This window comes from Onychostruthus taczanowskii, unplaced genomic scaffold (genome assembly GCF_017590055.1).
Source record: "Onychostruthus taczanowskii isolate IOZ18803 unplaced genomic scaffold, ASM1759005v1 scaffold155, whole genome shotgun sequence".
Classification (NCBI taxonomy): domain Eukaryota; kingdom Metazoa; phylum Chordata; class Aves; order Passeriformes; family Passeridae; genus Onychostruthus; species Onychostruthus taczanowskii.
Window position 1 is genome coordinate 172,744 of NW_024498741.1, and position 20,057 is coordinate 192,800.

General features: G+C 50.8%; 1 protein-coding gene across 2 annotated transcripts in view; it reads right to left on the bottom strand.

Annotated features, from left to right (window-relative positions):
* Positions 1-2,545: 2,545 nt before the first annotated feature.
* The window catches only part of EPHB2 (EPH receptor B2), an 85,607-nt gene continuing 68,095 nt past the window's right edge, over positions 2,546-20,057 (bottom strand). The window contains exons 6-15 of one of the 2 annotated variants that reach the window (XM_041399113.1): positions 18,305-18,467; positions 17,619-17,727; positions 17,407-17,474; positions 15,204-15,326; positions 14,594-14,841; positions 13,787-14,002; positions 10,932-11,081; positions 6,766-6,959; positions 5,814-5,969; positions 2,546-2,856 (exon numbers count right to left, since the gene is read on the bottom strand). In XM_041399113.1, the coding sequence (XP_041255047.1) occupies positions 2,748-2,856; positions 5,814-5,969; positions 6,766-6,959; positions 10,932-11,081; positions 13,787-14,002; positions 14,594-14,841; positions 15,204-15,326; positions 17,407-17,474; positions 17,619-17,727; positions 18,305-18,467 (1,536 nt within the window). In that variant the 3' untranslated portion in view covers positions 2,546-2,747. The remainder of the gene's footprint in view (positions 2,857-5,813; positions 5,970-6,765; positions 6,960-10,931; positions 11,082-13,786; positions 14,003-14,593; positions 14,842-15,203; positions 15,327-17,406; positions 17,475-17,618; positions 17,728-18,304; positions 18,468-20,057) is intronic. The other variant, XM_041399112.1, reaches the window with a different exon arrangement.

Genomic DNA, 20,057 nt, shown 5'->3' on the forward strand with positions numbered 1-20,057 from the left:
GACAGACCCCCCAGGGGAGGCTCCCACACCACACTGGGACTGGGCACACCTGGGAGCTCCTGCTTTCCCCGTGTGCCCTCTGCAAACACTTCCTGTGGTTTAGTCAACTTCAGTGATTTTTTATGTCCTTTCAAAGCTGAGCCCATCACCTGACCAGGAGCAAGTGCTTTTTGGATGCAAAGGCATTCCAAGTATCCCTTTGGATACAAAGGCTAAACCAGGCTGGATTTAGGGCAGAGCTGCCCATCCAGGTCCCACCTGCACACCCCATGCCTACAGCCCACTGCCCCTTGCTCCACGCCACTCTGGGGCTGTCCCTGTGGGCACTGAGCTCAGGACAGGACCCTGGCACCCAGCACACACCTCCTGCCGGGTTCCCATCACTACAGACAAGCCCAGAGCTGCAAACCCAGGGCTGGGCTGGATGCAAACATAAACACAACACTGCACTAGAGATTTTGGATTAACAGGGGCTGGAGGGACAATTGAAAAGCCCCTGCTGCTGGAGCACCAAACCTGGGACAGGACAAGGGCTCAGGAGAGAAGTCTCACTTGTAGGGACTGCTCTGGTGCCACTCGCAAGGGCTTTGTTGTTGGATCTGGTCTGGCAGTAGGAAATGCTAGAAATATTTAATAAAGGGCCTCATATTTTACAAGCAGTCTGGGGAGATGATGTCTGGCCACAGAGGTCTAGACAGCTTGGGATTTTCATTCACAGCAGACACACTTCCTCTTGGATTCAGTTCCTGGAAAATACAGCCAGGCAGCTCCCAGTGAACTTCAACTCCTCGATGCCAAAAACAAGAGGAGGAGCCCAGGAATGACATGGCAGTGGCAGACAAGGGCTTGTAAACACCAGTCCTGAGGCCGTGACCAGGAGATGGGTGGGAAAATGCCACGTGTGGAATGCTTCAAAGGATGCAAGGCGGTGTTGGGCACGGAGAACAACCTGATTCTCATCTGCATCTCCCTGCGCTCAGCTGGTGGCATTCACACGTCCCAAAGACCTGGTCAGTAACTAAAGAATTTTTTTTTTTTCAGTTATTTGCAAACCCATTGATTGATCATTCAGCTTCACCCACAGCACTTTGCCTCTGGAGAGCTGGGATTGGAGTTTTTGCTGTCCCAGGCTCTCTTTGATGTGAGGGGCTGAGCCTGAAGCTGCATCACCCAACGAAGGGACAGGGTCCCCAAGGCACAGAGCCCACCTGCACAGCCTGGCACCTGCAGGGACCCATCCTCACCTGGAGATAACACAATCCCCACTCCAAAATGCTGTGCCATGAGCTCCTCTGAGAGGACTGGGCTTGCCCTGCCTTTCCCATGCACCAATCCAGCACCTTCCTCAGCAGCCAGACACTTCCAAAGGGCTCTGAAGCCAGCTGTGGAGTCATCATTCCCTCACAACCCCTCCATCCTCCCACATTTCCTTCCCAACCCCCCTGTGATGCTGCTCACCCGAGTTGAGCTGGTGGCCATTTCGCTTTGGCAAACACCTGGAACCCCAACAGCCACAAACATCTGTTGTGCCACGACCAATTGGAAAGAACAAATAAGCAAACAGGAGGAAATGTGCATATAAAAAAACCTTTTTCTCCTGGCATATGGTCAATAAGCTGCAATTTTTTCTTCCACAGGGAAGGGATTTAAATTCTTGGATGATATGATGCTTGGAGATGTCATTTCTTTTTCATTAAAAAAAAAACCAAACCCCCAACCAACCGAAAATTTCCAACCCCAAACTCACAAACTGATGTTAACAAAACAATGTAAAAGGACAAATCTCCCAACAATGACAACCAAAAAATAAAGGTACACGTCAGCATTTGTAATCAAAAACTACTACATACTGTACTTGGGAAGTCTTCTGGGAAAAGATCATTGGCATCTAGAAAGGATATCACTAAAAGTCTTGAGCAATGATATGTATGAGACACGATGCCATTGGAGGGTGGATGGACGGACCCTTAGGAAACTGTCACTCACAAAACTGTTCCATGACAAGAGAAAATAAGAGATGTAAAAAGGATTGGTTTTCCCCATCCCCACCCCCCCAGGCGTTACAGATTCCTTCTCATTTGTCGGAAACAGCCTCCTCTAGTCTTAGTTTATTTGTTGTGTTTTTGTTTTGTTTTTTTTTTAAAAAAAAAAAGTCTTCAGCTTTTGAAGGAGTCCATCAGTTTCTGAGATGCACTTGGTTTCACAGCACCAAAGAGCTTCAGCTCTCCCTGTCTGATCTGCTCGCAGGGGCTCTGGGGAAGGGCCTGGCTCTTGGCATTCCCAGAGCCCACGGGAGGAAGAGATGTGCTTCTCGTGGCCTTTCCTTGCATTCCTCTTCCTGGAGAAGTCCCACTGCTCCAGAGGTGCCTGGGTCCAGCTGCAGCAGCCTTGTGCAAGAGGAAACATGAAGCTGCTCTTTTCTCTTCCTTTGGAGACTCCCATTGGTCTTGGAGCCCTTTTCAAGAATGCAATTGCTTTTTTATTATTTAAAAATATTTTGTAGTTTGTTATTTTTTTTTTCAAAATAGTTGTCTTTTTTTTTTTGTTCCCTTTTTCCATTGCTTAAATTCTAGAAGGTCTTGGCAACTTCTCATTGTTGAGGACAGGGTGTTCCCTCCTGCTGCCGTGATCCTCAGAGCAGCTGCCTGTCTCTGGTCCATGCAGAACACTCAGGAACTGGAGCTAGGACATACAGGGGCAAAGGGGAGCAGGGCCTCGAGGAGGAGGAGTGGGAGGACAGGCAGCTATCAAACCTCCACAGACTGGATTTGGTTCATCTGTGCTCTCATCACCTGGATACTGTTCAGAATTTTCTTCTGGTGTCCTGCTAAAGTGACCCCGACTCGCAGAATGTCCCTTTGGGAGGAAAGGAAACAAACACAAATATCAGGAGGTATTTTCTCACAGCAGAACAAGATCATAGATGGTATTTAAAATTATCTTTAAGGTCCCTTTCAACCCAAACCATTCCGTGATTCTGTGATTCTATGATTCCTTGATTCTATGAGTCCATAGAACAGTATTTAGAGGGCTGAAGTATCCACAGATTTCTTCATGAATGCAACAAACAAGATGCAAACCTTGTGAAACCTCTCCTCTTTCACTTTTTCCTGCTTACTGTCCATTCTTTGCGCTTTCTACTTACCTGCAGCACCCTCAGAGTCCTGAACCTCAACAGAGAGTGTGAAACAAAATGCCACAGGCTCTGCTCTCTGCTTGTGAGTCAATTTGTCTTATATTTTTTACCCATGTACTCTTTTGGATTTTCTTTCATTTTGTGACACACTAACCCATTTTTTCTACCCCTGGAGACATAGGACAGGGATGTGCTGCCCCTCCTAACTGCAGATCTGACCCTCATATGCAGATGATGCTGTTTTTTATGCTTTTCCTTTGAGCTGATAAGACCATGAAGTGATCAATTTTTGCACTTATCCTTTTGTTAAATCATGGCAATCTCATTTTTGGACAGCTTCTATTTTTTATAGATTTAGACATCTGAGAGAAATCAAAGTCCTGCCGAGAGCATGAGTGTGGCTCTAAATTGGTCCTATCTGTGTTTCCAGCTGAGTTTCTCTCATCTCCCCCTTGGCGAATAAACCTCAGTCATGAAATCTTCAGATCTTCGTCTTCTTCTTCTTCTTCCCATCAGGAGATGGGAGGCCACATGACCCAAACCTGACTTGGAGGAATTTCAGGTGCTTTTTGTCCTTGAGTGTTAAGAACAGACACTTAAGGGGAAGAGTGGCAAAATCTTTGACATGTTTAGAGTGGAGGTTATTGGGCACAGAAGGGTAAAGAGGAGCTCCAAAGGGTGCAAAAAATTCTTCACTTGTGTCTGTAAACCAGAATAAGACTGTGGCTCTGCACAACCCTGTGATTCCAAGCCTTCTGCCCTGGACATTAAATATTTCATTGGATATTGGGAAGGAAGTCTTTGCTCAGAGGGTGGTGAGGCCCTGGCTCAGGCTGCCCAGAGAAGCTGTGGCTGGCCCTTCCCTGGAAGTGTCCAAGACCAGGCTGGATGGGGCTTGGAGCAAGCTGGGACAGTGGAAAGAGTCTTAAAGCCCACGGCTTTAAGATGAGCTTTAAGGTCCCTTCCAACTCAAATGGTTCCGTGACTCTTGAAAGATAATTCGGTGTCCCAAGTGTCCAGACAAACCAGTGAAAATCTTTTCCAGTAGGTCAGTGTTGAGACCATGTGAATTTGGGGAAGTGAGTCAGTTTTCAGGAAACATTCACACTTTGCTGGCTTTCCAAATCTGGATGAATCAGCACCTCCACTGACATTCCTATCAGCTTCTGCAAAGGCTAGTGAACATCAGCAGGTGGTGTCAAGTCCTGTTACACCACAATTTTCCAAGGAAAAAGGACTTGGACTGTCATCTCTATTGTACATTCAGCCAAGCAGGTGAGGAATGTGGAAGTTTGCCAAAACTAGTGGGACATGAGCTGAGGATGCCCTTGGAATTGTGGTGAAGGCTCTTGGAGAGGACTTGAGGGACACGGTAAGGAACTGGGAGAATTGGCATTTAAGGGACACAGGATGTCTGTGAAAGAACAGCCAGCATTAGCTGGATTGTCTGCATCCTGCCTGCTGCCAGATATTGCAAACAGCAGAACCCAGGTGGGGGTGGGTTGTGGTCTGATACCTCCCTTTGGTCAAAGTTCCTCCCTACCCTTCAGAAGATCTCCTTCAGTGGACTCTCTCTCTTTCTGTTGTATAAACCCAGACATTACTGTGCCAAAATTGTCCCCAGGGCCTTGGAATTGCACTACAGATGTCCCAAAATAGCCAGAACTGCCATGGGAAAGCGAAAGAAAGTCACAGTGGCTGTTTGAGAGAATGGATTCTGACTCACTGATAGATTTCAGATCTGTATTTAAGCACAAATCCAACAACCTCCCTGGCCACCAGGCTCAGAGACACTGCAGCCCTTACAGATGGCTCTAATGCTTGGCCCTTTCTGAAGGTTTCTACAGACACCTGCAGCCAGCCACAAATCTTTCAGCAGAGACATCAAAGTCCCAGCCAGCCCCAAAGGATTTCAAAACCCTCCAGAAGTGGGATTTCAGCTGCCTGATTTCTCTAAAGAACTTGCTAAGAATCAGATGCTGATTGTCACTTGTCAATTGACACTGCAGGATAATTTTTGTAGATGCAGGACATTTTTAGTGGATGCAGCACAAACTTGAAACCACCCCTCAGAAGGGGATCTTATCGAGGTGTGTGAGGGGACATGGCAGAGGCTGGAGCCAGGCTCTGCTACGTGTGGCAGAGCAACAGGATGAGAGGCAATGGGAAGAAATCAATGCCCTGAAAGGGTGTGAAATCTCTTTCCACAGACATAATCCTGAGTGAGGAGCTCTAGAAGCTGAGCAGGAAGGTTGGACTGGATGACCTCCAGTGGTCCCTTTCAACTGTAACCACTCTGTTATTCCACCTTTCTTAGGCAGATCTTTGCACCATGCTTGTGTCCGTCAACACATCAGCCATCCAAGAGGACTGCAGAGTTCAGAAGTGCTCTGGAGAATTGTCTGATTCCAGCCTGAAATCTCAGTTTGTCCTGTGGAGAGTTTGGACACCCTTGGCAGGGGTGTTCATTTTCACAGAGTGGTAATGGGGAGAGGAATTCTGCAGAGTGAGAGACACATGGTCTAGAGAATGACTAGATTAGAAGTGGCTCCATAAAGCAACAATTCTATAAAAGTAAAACTACATCACATGAAAATAAAATTTAATTCAATACCAATTGTTGCAAAACTGCTGGGACTTTTCCTTGTGCTTTGGGACTCAAAGCTTGGGCACTTACTCTACAGTCATCTGAGATACTACATCAAAGGTGGTGAAACCAGCACTGGCAAAGCTCTCCTTGTACTGGCTCATCTTGATGGCATCCAGCCATTCATCCACAGTGTTGAAGCTGGTGTAATCCGGGATTGTGCGGTCAAGGAGGGGGAGGTTCATCCTGAAACACAGAAATGGGCAGTGACAGACCAAGAGCTGCAAGGATGACTGTTCCTGCACCCTCCAGCAGCTGGAGGCACATCATTCACAGTGCATATAGTGCCATGTAGTGTGGAATTCCACCCACAAATCACTGTTCTGCCAAGGGAAGGACTGTGCAGAGTATCAGGGAAGCCCTTCTGGATCAGTTCCTGCAGGAGAGGCAGGAGCCATCAGAGATGATGGGATGCTGCTTTAAATCCTGGCTGCCCATGGGGAGAAAGCTCATTCTCATATAGGAGCAGTGCTTCCCACAAGCTAGTGCAACCCACCCAGACCAGGAAAACTCCACACTGCCTCACGAGGCTTTATCTGCTTCCAGTGCAGTGGGACTGGATTACCAGAACAATCCCACCACCCCAGCATCCCCATGCACATGAAACCAAGGTGATCCTCTATGTGCAGAGTGCACTGTCCAAGAGCTGCCTGTGCTCACTAGAGCTGCCCAATAAGAGGGACCTTGACACCTGTATCCCTGCTCTGTGGATGCCCCAAGCCTGGAAGTGTCCAAGGCCAGGCTGGATGGGGCTTGCAGCAACCTGGGATAGTGGAAGCTGTCCCTGCCCATGGCAAGGGTTGAACGAGATGGGCTTTAAGGTCTCTTCCACCCCGAGTTGTAATTCTGTGATCTTTTAATGCTCTCCCTATAAAGGATCAAACACAGGCCAAGCTCTAAAGTAGTTCTGAGAGGTGCAGGGATGGTCCAGCAGGACTCAGACGATACCAGACATGTTCAGAGGAGCCAAAGAGACACATACCCAGAGGACAGAGGTGCCATGGCTTTCAGGCTGTTTGGATTTCGGATCATTTTATCCAAGGTGTTGACAATTTGCCCAAACTTGGGCCTGTGGTTCCGATCTTTCTGCCAACAGTCAAGCATCAGCTGGTGAAGGGCATTTGGGCAGTCCATGGGTGGTGGCAGCCGATAGTCCTGCTCAATGGCATTTATCACCTGCAGAAACAGAAAGAGGCATCAGTGCAGCTGTGATAAAACCTATTTCATTCATAATGTGCCTTTTCTGGGATCCTGAGGGTGACTGACATGACTGATCCTGCAACCTGTACTCACTGCTGTCTTCCCATCTTGTCCCCACCTCACACTGCAATGTCCAGACCCCAGCAGGTCAGGTGAGCTGTGAGGTGTCCTGGGAGGTGCCACCAGCTTTGCTCAGCCATCCGGCCTGGGTGGCTGATTGTCAGGAGCAGCCTCCTGATCTGGGGAAAGGAGCACCCCTATTGCCCTGACAGGATGTGTGATCCCACAGCTGCAGGCAGGGGAGTCAGAGAGAAGGGATCATGCTTCCCTTGCACACAGCACAACAGCTTGCTGAGAAAACATCACCATCCAGAGAAGGGGAGTGAGCTACAGACAGGGAGCCTGTCCCTGTGTTTGCATCCCGCAGTGGTGCTTTGTGCTCCTGACACAAACCAGCTCGTCCAGGTGACAGGGTCGTGCCATGGCGTGGGTGGCTCAGTCAGCAGAAACAAATGGATCTTTCTGCAGGCCTGTGCAAATGCAAAACACCATGGGGAGGACTCAGACCCCAGTCAGCAGAGCCCAGGAAAACCTGGTTGCAGTGTGCACAGAAGAGCTGCAGCACACCTTGCCAAAGTCACATTGCACCTCCAGGCTCATCCAAAAAGGCTTTGGTCTCTCCTTATTGCTCCACACACTCTGGGAAAATGTCTGGTCTTGCAATGTCCACAAGGGCTGGAGCAAGGACTGGAGGATCTTCTGGAATGTAACAAGGGCTGGAGGATCTTCTGGAATGGAACAAGGGCTGGAGGATCTTCTTCAAGGGAAACTCCACCTCCCTGCCACTCTGCACCTGCAGCCCTCAATCCTCTCTTGGGTGACAAATGAGGGTGAAGCGGCTCCACTTCTTCCAGGAACATCTGTTCCTCTGACAGAGGCATGTACAGGCAGGATTCTCTTGCCTCCTTGACCATGCACAGCAAAGGCACTGAAGGATGAGCAGAAGGAGCCTTGAACACCAGAGATGAGCTCGTGCGTAGCAACAAAAACCCAGAAGTAAGGACAAAAACCAGAACTGAGGATACTGCAGAAATCAGGAGCAGATCTCGAAATGTTGAATTCTCCATAGGAATGATGGACAAGGGAAGGAAGAGTGCCACAACCTCCCTCAGGGATCCTGAAGAAGAACCTCCATGTCTCTGGCTATTCTCACCATGGGATCAAGGCTGCCATGGCTTTGTCCAGCCATGTCTTGCACAATTCCAAAGACAGAGATCTTCCTGGTGGGATTCCCTACAGCTGTGTCCCCATCCTGCGGAAGTCCAGACATACTTATGGTGGTAGACATATTGTTGAGTAGGGAGACTACACAGAGAAAATTAAAGACACTGGAATGGGAATGGGAGTGCGAATGGGAATGGGTATGGGAATGGGAGAGAAGCAGGGAAGAGCTGGTGGCTGATCCATGCCAAACAATTCAGAGTGTGAGATGGGGCATCTGGCAGGGTTTGAGATGGTCTGTGGCTCTAGGCAGAGAATGGATTAGGAGTGCTGGAGGCACTGTTGTGTGTGGCCAAGGTGCTGGGAAGGCTGACCTGAGACATGGGGCTGGCACTGCTGCCGCCAAAATTTGCCAGATGGAAGAACCCAGTTCTGCTGCCCTGGCTGGACATGGTGGTGACCGCATTGGGCCTGTGAAGGTCTGACCTGAGGTAACTCCTCTACAAATCACTGACAGGAGAGTGGAGCCGGGGAGTGTTGGTCTCTTCTCCCAGGTAACAAGTGCCAGGACTAGAGTAAATGGCCTCAAGTTGTACCAGGGAACGTTTGGATTGGATGGTAGGGAAAGAATTGTCAAGCACTGAAACAAGGTGTGCAGGGAAGAGGTGGAGTCACCATCCTTTAAGGCTTCAAAAGGTGTGTGGATGTGGCATTTGGGGACATGTTTAGGGTGAACACAGCAGTGCTACGCTGATGGCTGGACTCAACGATCTCAGAGCCTTTTCCAGCCTCAAGGATTCCATAGCTACTGATGTGCTTTATGCAGCTCAGGTAACCTCCCAAGGGGTGCTGAGCCCCAGCCCAGCTCCCTGGGTTCAGGTCTGCCCAGGCCAGTGCCAGGGGAGGCACAGGGTGGCACCAGCTCCACGCAAGCAGCAAGCACTCCTCTCTGTTCCCAGGGAGTCCCGCTGCCATCATCCACATCCCAGAGGCAGCCCCAGCTCTCTCCATGTCCTCTCCCAGCCGCCGCCCCAGGCGCTCACACCCCAGGGTCAGGAGGGTAATCTGCCCTCAATATCCGCCACGCTCCTCCACAGCAGGACCAGCTGTGCTTAAGTGGTGACAGCTTCTGGAGCACCGTGTCCTGCGGCATGGAAGGGGAGCCGGGGCTGGGGACAGCGACGCGCAGCGGGAGGTGCCAGGGACCGGCACAGCTCTGCCATCCCCAGCACAGCGATCGGTGCTGCCGCAGCCGCGCAGCCATGGCAGGAGAAACCATCTAGGGAAGAGCTCCAGGAGAAGGACAAGGCACAGGGAAGGCACAGGAATATATGGTGCAGGACATGCTTGAAACTGAGGTGACAACAATGGCTTAGCAGGAAGGGAATTGTCCTTGCTGAGAAAGGCAGACCCCAAAGTCCCATCCCTCTGCTTCCAAGATCTGATGGAAACATTTTCCTGGTGTAGCAGAGGCTGTGAACAGCCAAAGGGTCTAAGGCATCATCCCCCTGCTTCTGGCTTAAGAATTCATATTAATAAATTTCCCACCAGGCATTAGGGAGGAAACAGTCCCACTCTGGAGAAACCTGATGTGGCACAGATGGAGATCTATTGAGATGGAAAAGGTCTGATCTGCCATAGGGACAGGAGGAGGGACAGGAGGGACAGGGAGCTTGGCCCTCACTCTCTGCTTGTAAGGCAAGGCCTTTGGAGCCCACAGAATGGTGGAGATGAAGTGCATGTCTGCAGGCTTCCAAGGGACTCCCCACAGATTGCTCTGAGACACACTGGAAGCCAGCAGATACTGCAAGAGCCAGGACGAGCTTTCTGCATCCTCTAGGTCCACCCAGGACCTTGGTGTTACATCCTGAGCATTCATGATGTGAGGAAGGGCAGCTGTTCTGAGAGACAGAGTTAAAAGAGGCCTTCTGACACACACATGCAGATGAAGCATCCTCACAGCACTCACTGCCACTGGCCAGATGGGCTTTCAGCCCCAGGTACCACACCAAGAGGACCGGGGAGAATGGAAATGGCATTGCTGTGCTGAGGGCAGGGAGTGCAGCCAGGGGCCATCCTTGCAGGAAACACACCCAGAGCAAGGAGTGCATGTAACTGTTTGACCTGAATTAGAGCAGAGGAATGAAATATGTAAAATTGAGCAAGGTAGGAAGTACCTTGTGGTTTTGTTTTCTAGCTGTGTCTAAGTTACTTGGCTTCTTACAGACCACAGCCCAAGCTTCCCACAGGAGATTTAATGACCTTCTAGCAGATGTCCTTGACCATGGCAGGGGGTTGGAAGGAGATGATCTTTAAAGGTCTCTTCTGACCCAAGCCATTGTGTGGCTTTGTAACAGACCTTCCTGGAGTATCTGTGATCCCAGCAGATGAAGCTCTGCTCCAGAGGCTCTCAACTCAGGGACATCTCCTTTTCTACCCACCTGCTCCTTCCCTTTCTCGGCACCTGCCAACACCCCTGGGGTGCTCCCGTTAACCCTGTGCAGTGGGTGCTGTGCCATCCCCAATCTGTGCCACAGCAGCACCATGGGGCCAGAATAAATGCCCAGATTATTCCCATTACTGCTTCCAAATGTGTTGACCTTGGACACATCTGCCATAACAGAGAAGGCTCTGGACATGCCAGAGGCTGGGACAGGCTGTGGACATGCTTTGTCCTTGCAATGCTCCCCGTTGCAGTGTTTCTGCCCCTGGTTTCCCAGAACTCACATCCTGGTTGGTCATGTCCCAGTAGGGCCGCTCCCCGTAGGACATCACCTCCCACATGACTATTCCATAGCTCCACACGTCGCTGGCCGAGGTGAACTTTCGGTACTGAATGGCCTCAGGTGCCGTCCATCGGATCGGGATCTTCCCACCCTGCAGGAAAAAAATGGGATGGTAACAGAGAGAGCAGGAGCAACTGAAAAACAGAAGTGTCCACAATATTTGCCTGTGATATTCTACTAAAATCCCAGAAAGAAGGAAGCACAGGACTGTCTGTCCCTCAGGGTGGATGCGAATTGTCCAGTTCTGCTGGAAGCCTTCAATGATGATGATGGTTCTTCTCATTTTGTGACCTGTCCCAACACCCTCCTGAGGAAAGAGCTTTTTCTGTTGCTCACCTTGAACCTCCCCAGCCACGTTTTTGTCTACGACCCCTTTATTTTATCATCTGGTGCCACTGCAAAGAGTTTGACTCTGTCTCTTCATTACTGCCCTGAAGGTCACCCAGAGGTGTCCCCTCAGTCTCCTTGTCACCATCTTAACCAAGGCCAGCTCCTTCCCCCTACCTCCTGCTCCTGGCATGGCAAAATGCCCAGGGTGCTAACAGGGTCTTTGGTAGAAAGTGAATGCCCAGGAATGTAACAAACCCAAACTGATCTCCCTCCATCCTTTTGCTATCACCTGGCTACCTGCAGAGCAGAATGAAGGGAATTAGATCACCTTCCTCTTCAGCCTTCTACAGCTTCCTTTCTTTGAAGTCAGCAGTAGACCATTTCTGGCCTGAGTCCTGGTGTCCCAGTCTGTCTGTGGATCTACAGCTGATCCACCATGTTCTGATCCTTCAGTATGGGATGGGGGGGTCACTGGTGGGAAATGGGACAAGACTGGGTGGGCACTGCTGTCTCTGTCATCCAGAGATGATGACTATCCACAGGGATGACGACTACCCACAGGAATGACAGGACCTTGCAAGGGAAGCTCTGGAGCAATCAGGGTTCTCCACTCCCACTGAGGAGTTAAGCACAGGAGTGGCACACACAAATGGGGACACAGGGATTGAAGGCTCTGCTTAAGCCCTTCCTGCCTCCTGATTTTCTACCAGGGGTTTTGGACTTGAGCCAGTCACCCAAGGGATCTTCTGAAGGGAAAATCTTCCCCTGTGCTGAAAAAATAAGCAGAAGTGTCTGTGTTTTGTGGCTGTGAGAAGATTAAAAAACATTATACTTTGTCAATGAACAACTGCCATGTCTTATTAAGGGTCTCCCAGGATTTCCTAGTACTCAGCCTCAGTACATGCCAGAATAATGAAAAAAGATAATGTTTCTTAATCTTTTTGCAGCCACAAACCTCAGACAAAATATTGTTTTCCACAAAAGGGGAAGACGAAGCAATCCATACCAAATAGGATGTCCTCTCCATCAGGCAGACTCCTGACAGAACTCCTGGCAAGCAGTGGATTTTAAAAATGGCTAAAAAGAAGTCCTAAAGAAGAATTTAGACTTTGGAGGATTCTGAGTGGGAACTCACTTCAGTGAGACCTCCTATCTCTGTGGGGTCTGACCTGGAGCTTCACCACTCCAAAGACTTTCCAAAGGTCCAGCACGAACCTCCCAGACCAGAACTTGTGGCTCTGCTCACCCATGGACACAAGGTCACTGGGAGAATGATGATAAAAACTATTTGCAGAGGAAGGTACTTATTATACAGTAGGTGCATATAATCTGTCATTATGGATAATAAATATCCTGCTACAGTGCCCACAGTTCAAGGAGAATAAATTAGGGATGACGAATTTATTACTAGAGAGAAAAGCTACAGGCATAAAACCAGGGACAGAGAACAGCAGTAAACACCATGTATTTAGTTAACAAAGGGAAATTTAATTGGCTATAAGGGATATATGAAAAATAAATGTTATTAGTGTTTGTTAAAACCATTGATGGCTGTGTGAGATGGATGAGCTGATGTTTGAAGCTACACAGATGTGAATAAACCCACACATTTTTAGGTGTTTGTTAGGTATTTAGCTACTGATAAAATTTACTAAGAGCTGTGCCAGGCAACTCATCACTGCCAGCTCCAAAAGACCCAGGAGAGGTGGTTTCCTACAGGTCATGCCCCAGCTCTATCAACACTGATTTCCAAGGATTCCTGATGTGGACATTGATCCTGATGCACTGTGCAGAGCATTTCTGTGTGGTGTTAATGAGAACTCCTGGCTGAGCTCTCACTGAGCAAAACCAAATAATCCTCTGGTCCTGGGGCACCTCCTGAAGCCTGACATGAGCCACAAGTTCTTGGTGGCACTTGCATCTATGACACCAAGGTTTTCCTGGGAAGTTGTTACATGAAGTCATTTTTAGGAGTGTTTTTCTGTTTAAATTGGATATGCTCTGAAAGATCAGTATCTAGTATCTGGCGCCCACCCACACTTCCTACACTTTCAGTCTGTCCTTCTTGGGGCTGAGCCAGTGAGATGACATGAGGAAGGACAGCAGGGCAGCACGACTGGACAGTGATGGTAAGAAACCCAGACTTGCTGCCCTGGGAACAAGTCTGTCAGGGCAGCGTCACATCTCAAAGGATCCCAGGTGAATCATACGGGGAGGGTGCAGAGCATGATCCCAACCAAGGGCTTTTCAGGGACATGTGTGTGTTTGCAGACATGTATGGAGGAAGGCTCAGCTATCCACAGGGAAAATGTTCTTCAGTTTATTTCATTGCCCTTTCTCATCTGGGATCTTTCCACTGCTGCCACCCTGAAAAAGTGCTCCCTGATGTCAAGGAGGAGGTCCCTCCTTCCCTCTCCCACTCCTTCCTTCAGCCCTGCCCCTCCCTTGGCTGAAGAGCAGCATTACCAGAGCACTGGTGTAGGTGGGGTCGGAGGTGTCGTCCTCCAGGAAGCGGGAGAGGCCGAAGTCGGACACCTTGCACACCAGGTTGCTGTTGACCAGGATGTTGCGGGCGGCCAGGTCCCGGTGCACGTAGTTCATGTCTGCCAGGTACTTCATGCCCGCGGCGATGCCCCGCAGCATTCCCACCAGCTGGATCACCGTGAACTGCCCGTCGTTTTGCTGAGGGACACAGGGACACAGGTGACAGGAGCAGATTCACAGTCCAGGCAAAAGCCAGGACCTTCTTTCCACACCCATGGCAGGATATTCCCTCCCAGGAAGGGAGGGGAGTGCACAGCTCACAGGGGTTGGGAGTCACCTCACACAGCCCAAGGGCACCACTACGGCAGCTGCTGTCACCCCAAAATGCACCCACCCTGCACAGGAGAGCTCAAAAGGGACAATTTATTCCCATTGACCAGGTTACTTCCTTTCAAACCCAGAACCAGAAATATTTAGAAGAGCAGCTGGAGGTGGGGTCCTGCTGGGTTAAAGCTGTGTCAGACTGTCCCTCCAGGGATGTCCATGGATGTGTACCTGTGGGCAGGCAGGCTCAGCCTCTTGCTGGGATGAGTGGACAGACACAATAGAAATGACAGCCCTGGTGCTGTCACCTCCAGCTCTGTTCCCAAAACACAGACCTCTGGCTATGCAGTGGCTGCCCCAGTGACAGGGAATGCCAGGCAGGGAAGGCCTGGAAAGGCAACCTTCCCCCCAAATCCCCTCTGTGCTAGCACAGCCTCTAAAGCTGTGCACTCCCAGATTTCATACCCGCAGGAAGGAGTCCAGTGAGCCATTCTCCATGAACTCAGTGATGATCATGACTGGAGAGCTCTTGGTGACCACCCCCTCCAGGTGGATGACGTTGGGGTGGTCGAACTGCCCCATGATGCTGGCCTCGCTCAGGAAGTCCCGCCTCTGCTTCTCCGTGTAGCCAGACTTGAGGGTCTTGATGGCCACAAAGATCTCTCTTTTGCCTGGAAGCTTGAGATGCCCACTGCACACCTCACCAAACTCCCCTGTGAACACAAGGTATGGCCTATGAGCCTTCCCCACCTCTGCTGTGCCCCCCAGGGGACCCGTGGCCCCAGCTGTGCCCGCCCTGCCTGTCCCTGAGCTGAGCACCCACACCCTGACCCGTGTTCCCTCCCACTCCAACCCCCCAGCTGAGGAGCACTGCAAGTGGGATTATATGCACATAGGAACTGATGGTCTTGCTTCTCCTGCATTGGACTCCCCCGCTCCTTCTAGTCCAGCCTGGGGATAATTAAGATCTTAGAGGCATCAGTCCTAGTGGCATCAGGCTAAATCCTCCCAAATCCTGGCACTGTGAAGGAGCCTGTGCTGCTGAGGGCTAGTCAGCCACTCCCAGGTCACCTACCTGCCCCAATCACCTGCTCAATTTTGACACAAGAGATATCGATTTCTTTCGCAAATTCCCTGACAGCCTCATTGGGATCTTCGTAGGTGAAAGGATCGATATAAATCTTCATCCCTGGAGTCACTGTGCAAAGGTGAGGGAGAGAGTCAGACAGATGGATGCAACTGGAATGGTTGGCATCAAGCAAAAGAGAAAACGTTTTGAGTGATGGTCTTTTTACCTCAGCAAGTTGCATAATCAGTGCTCAAAGCAGACAGAGAGAAACAGTTTGAGAAAGAACATGCAGAGCCATGTTCCACAAGACTGTTAAAACTGATTTTAATGAACACTGGCCCACAGGTCATTGTTAGGGCAGTAGGGAGCTACATTGTGAGCCTGGACTAGAAACTGCAGACTCCTCCATGGGGGATCTCTGACCCTTCCAGGAGCTGTGCAAGCAAGAATGACAGTCCAGTCTGCCCTGCTCTCCTGACTGGCACTCCTGCCCAAGGCTGGGTTCCCTCTTGGGACCCCAAGAGAAGTAGTGGGCACATTAGGAAAAATCACAAAAGACAGGTTCCTCTTGCTAGGCCGAGCAGGGGACAGTGACATGTCATGGGAAAGGCAGTGGCCAAGGGACCTGGTGAGCCTGGACTGCTGATGCCACATCCCAGCGACCTGCACTGTGGGACAACCCTCACCTGTGCTTCTCCCACTTCTGTACTTTTCTGGCCCCTGGCTCACTCCAAAATGGGCTATTTGGAGAGCAGAGCTCACAGCTCTGTACATAAGGAGCCCCACACAACACCAGACTGACTCCCAGCTCCAGGATGCTGGTTGTATTCAGGGGGGTCTGCAGGGCTCACAGGCTCCCTGGGCCTTGGCAATTTGCTGCAGTGTCTGCACAGCAACCACTGCTGGGGACTGAGCAGGGACTGAGCCCTGGCCAGGTGTGTTGGGTGAGGAAGGGGCTAAAAGGCACCCAGGCTGTATCAGCTCAGCTGCATCCTGTGGCACCAGGCCTGTTCCAAGTGGTGCAAGCACAGTGATTAAACCCATCCCAGCCTGGAGCTGTCACATCCCACACCAGGCCCCGGGAGAACGTGTGAATGTGTGTTTGCAGCCCAGACTGACAAACAACTGAGAGCTGCATTTACATAATGTCTCCTGAAAAGTGTCATTTTTCCTGGTAAGTGATAGCAAGGCAGCCAGCACAGGCTGCTGGGGCACAGGGCTGCAGCTCTGCCTTTTCGGACATTTTTCCCAGGTAAAGCAGGAGCAACAGTGAGTCCTGAGTGGAAACACTACTGGTGTTTTCCATGCTCTGAGCAAGGCCTGGATTTGTACAGGAATAAGGTATTAAAAGGGCAGAAATCCTGAAGCTGCAAGTAGAACATGAGGAAAATCACAACTGAGACTGGAATAAAGCAAGATTAGAACAACAGGTCTCTAGTGAAGGGGGAGAAAGGAATTTGAGGGATATGAAGAAGGTTAATCAAAGAATCATGGTATGACTTGGGTTGAAAAGAATCTTAAATGACCTCATCTCATTCCATCCCCTGCCATGGGCAGAGACACCTGCCATTATCCCAGGTTGCTCCAAGCCCTTTGCAACCTGGCCCTGGACATTTTCAGGAATGGGGGAAGAATGATGCACTGGGGTGAGGCAGGGCATGCAGTGAGGCTGAGCAGGAATGCTGGATGTAGGAGTGCCTTGCACAGGGATGTTGAAAGAGGGAGGCTACAAGAGAGGGTGTGCTAGGTATTGTATTATATACCTATATATAGATATATCTCATATCTGCTGGGAATCTGGGAGCACTGGGATGGGCTCTGGCAAAGGTCTGTGGGTGCCTGCAGGGGACAACACTCTGCAGGACAGGGACAGGTCAGGGAAGGAGTCTCACTGCTGTCCAGCAGATGGGCAAAGCTCAGGAGCTGGAGGAGCAAGACATGGTGTGGTGGCAGACGCTGCAGCACAGAAGATGGTGATGCTTCAGGGGGTGTTGGTTGTCACAGAAGTCTGGAGGACATGCTCAGGCACCTGACAGCACGCAGGGCTGAGAGCAGGGCAGGGATCAAGGGCAGGAGGGATCTGGAACTGCCCTGCCCACACACACATGCACACCCTGCCCAGAGCCCTCCCTGCAAGCCCCGAGTGAACAGGAGCACGAACCGAGCAGCGAGCGGCCCCCCAGGGCTGGGGGGGGCCCCCGGTACGTACTGTGGCCACTGGTGTAGTGCTGCAGCTTGTCCGTGTACTCCGAGTCAGCCCGCTCGAAGCCCCGTCTTCTGGAAGGGAAGGGAGACCTGAGCACAGCATGGGCCCCTCAGGGCCGGGGCTGCGCCGTGAGGGCACCTGTGTCCCCTCCGTGCCATCCCCTGTCCCCAGTGCCCGCGCCCTGCCCAGCCCTGGGCCGTCTAAGCCTGCCCTACCTGTTGCACACGATGCCGATGACCACCACGGCGATGAGGAACACCAGCCCTGCCGCCGAGGAGCCGATGATGAGCGGCAGCTTCTCCTGCACGCTGGTCTGGTACTCGGCTGGGACACGGGGAAAAGGGAACAGGTTACTGTGGCAGGGGCTGCACCGTCCCTCACGAGGTCATTGAAGTCAGAGGACAGCCCTGAGCATGGGCCATGTTTGATCCCTGGCATGGCTTTGGTCTTGGACAGTCAGGACTTCCCTCTGGCTGGGGGATGTGTCCCAGAAGGAAGGTTGGATAGAGCTATTCCTTTTGGGAGGAAGATTTAGTTTTGTGGATGTGTGCTGTGCCTTGTCCTTGGCCACAGGGCCAGAAAACTGGTCTGTTTTATTTAGCAGCACAAATTTAGAAAAGTAAGACATGGCTCTGTGCTTGTCATCATCAACTGTGCAGGTAGCAAACACAAATTTTGCGTCTTTTACATCCAGCTGAGCAGACACATCCCCACAACAGAAAAGCTGGGCAGAAACTGGGGTCTTCCCTGCATGGAACAAGCACCCAGGCCTCTCTCCGGGTCTTGAATGTGATTTCTCAACACACCCTTGAAGGGACTGATAGCAAGGGGACCAGCTGCTTGTTTTTCTCCACATCTCTCAAGACCCTGAGTCACCCTTACAGAGCAGCTGCAGACTCACCTTCAGTCATGGTCTGGAAATACATCTTCCCACTGTAGCGGCCGTAGCCGGCCACGGTGCGTGCCCGCACCTGGAACACGTAGATGGTGCCAGCCTTGAGGTTCTGCACTGCCACAGTGTTGGTGGGGCTCTTCACTGTGGTCGAGTTCAACTCACTCAGATCCTGCCAAGAAAAAACAAATCTGCCATCAGAAAAAAACAGTCCAGAATCAGGCACTGTACTTCTGGAAGGAGGAAGGGCAGGAGACCAGGGTGGACATACCACCGAGGTCTGAACAAAGAGTCTGAACAAAGTCTCCTGGCAGGGAGACACAGACTCAGGGATGTGAGTATGGATATCCCTGGGCTATTCACCACCTCTCAGGAAAGGCTCTAAAGAAGGCAGTAGCTACAAAACTCATGTTGCTTCTCTAAGCCGTGAGGTCAATGGAGATGGGAATTTCTTCCCTCTTCTGTGCCTTTTTCTTAGCACTTTCCTCCTCCCCCATCCCCTCCAGCTGTGCCTTAGCCAGCCTCAGCACAGTCCATTTGCTCTTCCCCAACTCCCATCTCCCTTTTCCAGGAGGTAAAGCCCACCTGAACACTGGGTTTTGGACCTCAGAAATTCTGCTTCCACCCCATTGCCCAGAGCCTGCTTCTCCAGGGGCCAAGGCCAAGTTTCTAAGGCTGGGGACCCCAAGAGCATATTTCAAAGTGACAGTGAGACTATTTCCAGACTTTTGTTCTGCCCCTTGTCTGCAGTTTTGTAGCTGAGGACTGGAGCATTCACACAGTGGTGCAGATGGCTTTACAATTGTGTAGGTGATGGTTCCATCTATGCCCTTAGGAACTGTGCCCTTCATCCAGAAGCACTGGTGGATGGGCAGGATTTCCATATACAAAAGAACAGGTAGTCCCTGTCTCCCAGGGACATGGAGTCAACAGAGGACAATGACAGAGGGTCCTGAATGTCACCAGAGAAAGGTGGCCAGGAGCCTGGCTGCCATGAAGTCCCAAAAGTTAGAGCAAAATAGCAATGCCAAGAGCACAATGTTTCTGGAAAACAAAGAGCTGTTAGGAAAGCCCAGCTGTGAGCAAGCACCTGAAAAAAGGAGGTGCAGGCACAGATTTTGGAATCAGTGACACTGAAGATGCTCATCCATCCTGGCTGTACCTTGGGTCTGCCAGGTCAGGCTGCCCTGGCAGATCACCAGATGGAAGAGAGGAGCAGTTGCTCAAAATCTGAGCTGGCAAGTCCCCAGTGAGTCCCTGACTTCAAGTCACTGCACAGGATGGCCCCTGCACCCTCAGTGAGGAGGGATCACCTCATGACACTCTGGCAGGGACCAGTAGAAAATGAGACATGAGGTTTGGGGAACTCTGTAAGCGTGCCTGAGGATGTGACCAAGGGACTGACCTCTGCCCCAGCTCTAAAATGACATGGAGATGGATGCATGGAGACATTTCTGCTTTTCCCATGGGAACAAGAGGTCAGAGTGAAACTCCCAGGAAAAAGAAAGCACCTCTTTACCAACTTCTACAGTAGAATGCTGATGGACAATTAAGGTCAGAAAATTCCTTCAAAATCATCAAGTCCAACCTTTGACTGATCCCCACCTGTCACCAGCCCAGAGCACTGAGTGCCATGTCCAGTATTTCCTGAACACCTCTGGGGTGGGGACTCCACCACCTCTTTGGGCAGCCCCTTCTAATGTCTGAGCACCCTTTCCATGAAGAAATTCTTCCAGCTGTCCAACCTGAACCTGCCCTGGCA